Raw genomic sequence first — 7,527 nt, 5'->3', positions numbered from 1 at the left:
ATGTTCTTCTGGCCTCTCTAGCTTTGAGGTTACTCTGAACCCTGACTTAGCAGCTAATTCCTCAGTTATCTGAGTGATAAATAGGGTTTAGATATTTATTAAAAATCATATTCAGTATTTTCTCTATCCTCTCACAATAATGAAGACAAGTTTCAACAAGATTTTTCTTGAATTCTACATCTTCAAATACCAGACTTACAAGTCTCTGAAATGCCCGTAAGTGACACATCAAAGGACCCAGAGAAAGTATTCAGGGCTGGGTAATTTACAGTACAACTACAGAATAACTAAGAATGGAGTTTTAAATATAATATTGGAAGATTAGCCACATTTAAGATCACATACGCGCTGATAGTTTAAGTATTATCCAAATCATCAACAGTGTTTATACATGAATGTAACTGCATCTAGAATTATTCCCTTTTCCCTCCCTTTAGCAATCAACGCTATGATTGATCCTGATGGAACTTTGGAGGCTCTGAACAACATGGGATTTCCCAGTGCTATGTTGCCATCTCCACCAAAACAGAAGTCCAGCCCTGTGAATAACCATAGCAGCCCGGGTCAGACACCAACACTTGGCCAACCAGAAGCTAGGGCTCTTCATCCTGCTGCTATTTCAGTCTCAGCTGAATTTGAGAATGCTGAATCTGAGGCTGATTTCAGTATACATTTCAATAGATTCAACCCCGATGGGGAAGAGGAAGATGTTACAGTACATGAATGACTTTCTCTTGAGTGTTGAAAAATCATTACCTGTGGAATGACTAGGAATATTGGAAGCAGCATAGTGTTGACGTACACAAAACAAGACAGCTTGGTCAGCTACAATCTTGGAATCCCTGTCTTCTTAATTTTATTTATTTATTTTTGGCTTACGATGTAGTATATCAATCCTTTCAAACCATTTAGATAACCACTTGATGCACAAATAGGAAAAAGCAGATTGTGGCAGTGTCACCTTTTGTGGTTTTATGATTTTCAAATTGAATTTTATGATTACACCCTTTCCCTTCATAGATCTTTTTTCTTTTTTTTAAGCCATGCTGTGACCTACAAGCAAACTAAATAGCCAACATTTCTGAACCCCTGTGTCTCCTGTGCCAAGCTGCTCCCTGAAATGGACTTCTTCATCTGTACAGATTTGTTAAACCATTCTATTTGCTTCTTAATAATAGGATTTATATTAGTACTCATTACCATTGGACACAATGACAGAAGTACTCTCCACAGTAAAGCAGACCTTCCACAACAGTCACTCTGTGTCCTAAAATTTTCCAACATAGATGTGATTTATATAACTTTGTTGATACATAAATTGTCTTGGGGTTTACGGAAATTAACTATTATGTTTGCACTAAGATTTGCTGGGAGTGGTAGGTGGACATATCTATATATCAATAAGGACTAACCGTCTTTTTTGTACATAGGAGATTGATAATACTGTATTTGTTTTAACCCCACAGTGTTTTACTCCACTTTCAAAAAGATCAATTTGGCACTTTTTTTCATTTTTTTAATGGAAATAAGATTTGGTCTCTCATTTTAGGTTAAATGATAACTAGAAAGATTAAACTAGACAGATAGTTTAGGTGGAGTATATTTTTAAAACTCAGAACATGTATATTGGTCCTGTGTTACCAAGTTTATATGTGACAGTTGAAAAAAAAAATTCCCTTGAAATGATCATGAGGTTAAAATTTTCTTCATTAGGGGACTTGGAGAACCAGTAGTCATAAGATTAGTTGATAGTTTCACTCCCAAGCAATGAATTGCTTCTGTGTGTTTCCCTGTAGGACTCAATAGTAAATCCTGTCTGTCTTACACATTTATAAGGACCCTGCAAGACGACGACGACAGAGGCCTTTGGCCTGTGCTACTAAACAAGAAGCCTATGAAAAATTTCTTCTTTAAACTTGTTTTTTCTCTTTCCAGTAAGTTGACATTTGGATAACTTAAAAAAAAAAAAAAAAAAGAAAAGTAATTACCTTTGTGTTTCCAGAACACTATAATTGGGGTGTATCTTAATTCAGTTAAATATTATTAGTAGACCTGGATTTTCCCCCTTGACCCCATCAGTCTATTAAGGTTAAACTGCAGCTTTTATGAAATGGTCTTTAATATTTCCACAATAATCCTGTGCTATATTTGTTTTAAGAAACAAAGTAACTCTATACACTTCAAGACTTTACAGGATTTTTAAAATCCTGTATTGTTGGATCAATTAATAAAGATGCAAAAAACTTTTTATAGAGATGTAAAAACAAAAGTATAATGGATCCCCTATTTTTCTTTAAATTCAAAAAAAAAAAAAGGTAAATGAACTATTCTCCTTGTAAAGCTAAATTCCCCATTCTGTCTAATAAAGGAAGACTGAAAAAAGGTTTTAAAGAACATAAATGGAAAGATACAAATGCTTTGAAGGAATAAACGAAACATTAAAACAGGGTCAATCCATTTGAAGAAAAAGTTGGACAAAATAATCAGCATTGCTCCCTCTTTTATTTAATATTTGGGTACTGATTATATCCACATGGAAGTAGAAGGTAAGGAGTTTAGGAAAATACTAGAATCTACTCTGCTTACATTCTTGTTTAAGTGTTTACACAGTTTGGTTCAATTATAAACATTTGGCCTTTTACTATGTTATTTTTATTTTGTATGAATACATTATCCTCCTTATTTATTTTTGTTACATTTATTACTTATGTTATTTTGTTATGCATTTACAACTCCATTTTTAAATAAAGTGTTTCTGGAACTTTATACAATGATTGTATATTTTATTTCTTTTACCATCTTGCTTGCTAATACTTCATCAACTTATCAAATGATTATAAACCATTTCCCAAGGCTTAGCAAAAGCAAGAATTCTCCAGTTCTATTAATATGTGGTTAATGTGAAATCTCTTATTAGTTTGACTATTTAAAGAAAAAAATTGTCTTAGCAGATTATGATCAATATAATTCACTTAGCTTAATGTCCTAAAGTAATGTGCCTATACAAGGTCTTCATTTTTAACCAGCTTTAGATCATCAGAAAGCTTTATGACAGTGATCTATATTGGGAATAAAGTAGAAATTTAAAATACCTTTGTCATCTTAAATTTGATAACTATCAATTTATACTGTTTCTTTTTTATCCTATCACTCAAGCTCAAGAATCTTGAATGTCTCAGTATTATTCAAAATTGTAAATTTCACAGCTTAACCTTTTGAGACTTTGTGTGTTCTGGCCTTTTCTTTTGTGCATATCTGTGTGACCCATTATAGTATCTACCACCATTTACAACTTTCTTGACCACCATGAGCTTTTCATCCTTCTGTACCCTGTATCTTCCTCCCCTTCCTTCCTGCTTACCCATAGCCCTTTCATTCTTCAGGGTCCCACCAACTTCTTCATACAGCTTCCTTCACATGACCGCACCACATAGGGCTGTGCCACATACGTGCATTTTCTCTTCCCTTTCCCCATGACATATACACGTTTCTTCCCTGGTAACTAAAGTAATCTTCATTTCCTGGATAGTCCCTTTGCTTTGAAACATCTGTGCCATTTTGCCTCCTTCATCTCCTTGGGTTTGCTTGCCACGTCTCTGCCTGAAAGGGTTCAGACTTGGAAAGGAAACCAAACCTGGAAGTCTGAGATCCAGACCCACTCCCTCCTAGCTATCAGTGCGTTCCTCCCTCTCATCTGCAAAATTAGGACATCACTGTTATTATCCAAGTCCCTTTTAGCCTAAGTTGTCTATGACTGTATGAAATGTTCTCCTTCAAAAAGCTTTTTCTGATTCTTTGTCATGATCTTCCTTTCATTGTGTTTGCATAACCCCTTTGTGTTTGCATAACACAGAAAGTTCTTAGAAACCAAAATAAAAATGTATTTAATTGAATCGGCATTAATTGAGATGTATGTACTCACTTTCAAGAAAGTCTATTGGGAGATAGCTGTGTAAACAATTCACTCTAAGATGAGGTAGAATGGGATCTCTACACATAGGAGACAAATGCAGGCTTTTTTTTTTTTTTTTTTTGGTCTTCTAGGTTTAGGTAAGGGGGACAGGCTTTTTTTTTTTTTTTTTTTTGGTCTTCTAGGTTTAGGTAAGGGGGACAGGCTGGGGGGCCAACAACCACAGACATCTGGCTGCCAGCAAGGGTTTGGGGGAGGTTTATGAAACGTCTTTGTCTTTGAGGAATGGTCTCCCATGTGACAGCAGCCAAGCCTGCTTGCTCCTGTAAGTCTTTAACAGAACGTGGTTGTTTACATGCTTTCATCGCAGTTAGTTTCAAAAACTACATGGTTGCTGCTTTTGTGCTCTAAAAGCATCCTAACCTACGTGCAGAAATGGGTCAAGGCCTCTTAAATGGAAATGGAATTCGTTATGTTAGTCCTTTTGCTGTTTCACTGTTAACACTTGTTGCTTCTTTTCCTGAACCTTGACCATAAGGAAAAGTTCTCCGTCAGCCACATGCTGTCTCTCACAACACCTCATCACCTGAAACTGATTCTTGTTGAATGTTTAACTTATTCTCTTTAACTCTTACACATCCTGCAAGGTACAACAAACATTTTGTAGATTTTGTTAATTAAAATATTTTAAAGTTATTACCACTGTAATTTACTACTGCTACTGTGAGGTCTAACCTTGAACTGAAAGATGAAAAATTCTGTAAATTTTGAGGCATAGTACATTAGCTCTAGAAATGCTCAACACTAGTTGAGCAATGTCATATTTAGGGTAATTGAAACAAATATAACAAGGAAGGAGGGGCTGTTTTTCTAGGCAGTATAATAAATGCTTTACATGTACTGTCCCTTTTAATGCTCACAACTCATTAATAAGCTATTATTCCTACATTAGAGATGAAGGAACAGAGGCAGCGGCCCAGTTGGGATTTGATCAACATGTATTTGACTTGGAAATCCAAACTCTTTATAACCATTCTCCACGGGCTGTCACCCAGCAAACAACTGGTAGAGCCTGGACAAACCAAGTGACTTGTATTCACCCTTTACAGCTTTGTCTCGTGACCACAGACCCGAAGAGGTCACCAGGCCCTTCCTCTGCTTTTGAGTAGAACTTCTAGAGCTGGGTATCCTGACATTTCTCCTAGTAAACTTCTCTACTGATGACAAGCAATGACCAAATGCTAGGAATGTCTTTGTTATGTGAAACAGATTCTTTGAAAGAGATAATGAACTGTCTCCTTGAAAGCTGGATGTTGGGTGCTTCCAGAAGAATGCTATGAAGAACCACATCAGCTTATGAGCTGACTGTACTCTCCACTTGTTTTAAAGAGATGAAAACCCAGGGCTGCCAATGGAAACTCTGGTGAGTCCACATCAGAGCTATGTGACCAGTGAGCTGCCTCCCAAGCTATTTATTACAACACTTGTCTCTGAGCAAGGCCAAATAAAATGGAGTAAAAAACCACCCCTTGGACTAACAGAACATGACCATGGAAATCTCTCAGGACAAACAGTGGCTGGAGTGTAGCAAGGCAGAAAGCAGCATGGTCTTAACCTGACACTTAGAGATAAAACAGTAAAAAGTGTAGGGGGCTCCTACGCCAATTTGCAATAATGAGCAAGGGTAGTGACAGTTGGATTTTTCTTGAATGAGAAAAATTTCCGTCAAATTTGACACGAAATAAACACACAAAGTCTCTTTGTGCTGTTTTCATGGTAATGTTTGCACCCAAGTCTCTGGAGCTCTGGTTCCTGCTTGCTTTTCCAGTAGTGTCTACTCAGTGATGAAAAGCAGCATTTCATGGCCAAGACTTTCAACTGTTTGGCAAAGACCATTATGTCCAGCATATGAGGATCTGTGACCTTTGCCACGTCTGCTGCCTGTTACCAGTCTGTCTATGGTTATAGCCCAGAGACTTCCCTTCAAGAGAAAAAAAAAAAAATCAATTTATCCTAAATTTTTAATTGCCCTATAAGACTTCATAATATGAACAGCGTTTTCAAAAAGGCACAAAGAAAAAATGGTCCAACCACTTTGGAAAACTAGAAATTCCTCATTAATGTACACCTACCACACAACCCAGCCTTTCCACTCCTAGGTATTTTACCCAAGTGAAATAAAATCACATGTCCACAAAACCACCCGTACACAATGCTTATAGAAGCCATATTTGTTATAGCCAGAAACTGGGCATTCCAGTGTTCAACAAGTGAATGGATCCCAAATAGGATGCATCACAAATAGTGAAACATTCATAAAATGAGATCCTGTTCAGCAATAGAAACGAACACACTACTGACACACACGGTAACATGGACCAATTTCAAAAACATGCTGAGCTAAAGCAACCGACCCAAAAAAGGGCATGCTTGATGATTCAATTTATGTGAAATTCTAGAAAAGACAAAACACTGATAGTGACTGAGATCAGTGCTAGTGGGGATGGGAGGTGAGAGGAAATTGCCTACAAAAAACTCACAAGTGAGTTTTTTGTTGTTGTTGTTGTTTTGTTTTGAGACAGAGTCTCGCTCTGTCGCCCAGGCTGCAGTGCTGTGGCGCGATCTCCACTCACTGCAAGCTCCGCCTCCCGGGTTCACGCCATTCTCCTGCCTCAGCCTCCGAGTAGCTGGGACTACAGGCGCCGCCACCAGGCCCGGCTAGTTTTTTGTATTTTTTTAGTAGAGACGGGGTTTCACCGTGTTAGCCAGGATGGTCTCGATCTCCTGACCTCGTGATCCGCCCATCTCGGCCTCCCAAAGTGCTGGGATTACAGGCATGAGCCGGCCACAAGCGAGTTTTTTGGGCATGGCGACAGTTATTCACAGGAGTGAGTACATGTCATGAAACTCACCAGGTACATTTAAAATGATACTTTTTATCAAATGTAAACTATTTCTCAATAAAGTTGATCCATGTTAAAATGGCACGGATAGTTGTCTATAACTTTGATGCACATAATTACTTCCTCGAACTGCTTTTTGGGGAGCACGTCACCTCTTTCTCCTGCATTGCTGTACTGATTCTTAGCTCTCCAAAGCGTCCTATTACTAGGAAGTGTCACCGTGACTTTTCCAAAGTTACTGCTTTCCTCTCCAGTGTCAGTCTAGGAATCAAGCAGCCTTCAGAGGGAAGAAGTTGACTTTCACAGGACAAAAGCAAACAATGGTCATCGTGAAGGGCCATCGTTGAACTGCATTCCTTTTCACTTAGCTCCAGCAGGTGTAATAAAGTGTGCTAACAGACTATGGTCAGCTTGGCTTCTGTAGTCTATTACCACTTGCAGATATCCCTGGTTCCCAGTGAGCCTTCCTTATCCACACCACCAACAGACGAGCACTAGGCTGACTACCAAACATATATGTGGTCATTTATTCAAGTATCTCTATGATCAAGCATATTATGTAATCATCATCTATATATTCATAGGAATGAATACAGTCCTTGTCCTTAAGGAAGAAAAAGTTAAAACACTACCACAAGACGCAAATACATAATTTAAATACAATTTGTGAAAAGGTTTTCAGCCCAGATTGCTCCCTTCTACCTAACACTAGGC

At 37.9% G+C, this 7,527-nt stretch overlaps 1 protein-coding gene across 4 annotated transcripts in view; it reads left to right on the top strand.

The window, feature by feature from the left end:
- The window catches only part of CEP170 (centrosomal protein 170kDa), a 130,578-nt gene extending 127,812 nt beyond the window's left edge, over positions 1-2,766 (top strand). For all 4 annotated transcript variants that reach the window (XM_011981154.1, XM_011981156.1, XM_011981155.1 and 1 more), the window contains one exon: positions 438-2,766. In XM_011981154.1, coding sequence (XP_011836544.1) covers positions 438-727 — 290 coding nt within the window. In that variant the 3' untranslated portion in view covers positions 728-2,766. The remainder of the gene's footprint in view (positions 1-437) is intronic.
- Positions 2,767-7,527: the final 4,761 nt, after the last annotated feature.

The sequence above is a fragment of the Mandrillus leucophaeus genome, unplaced genomic scaffold, assembly GCF_000951045.1.
Source record: "Mandrillus leucophaeus isolate KB7577 unplaced genomic scaffold, Mleu.le_1.0 Scaffold220, whole genome shotgun sequence".
Taxonomy (NCBI): domain Eukaryota; kingdom Metazoa; phylum Chordata; class Mammalia; order Primates; family Cercopithecidae; genus Mandrillus; species Mandrillus leucophaeus.
The sequence above is the reverse complement of the archived record's forward strand: the minus strand, read 5'-3'. Positions and strand labels throughout refer to the sequence as shown.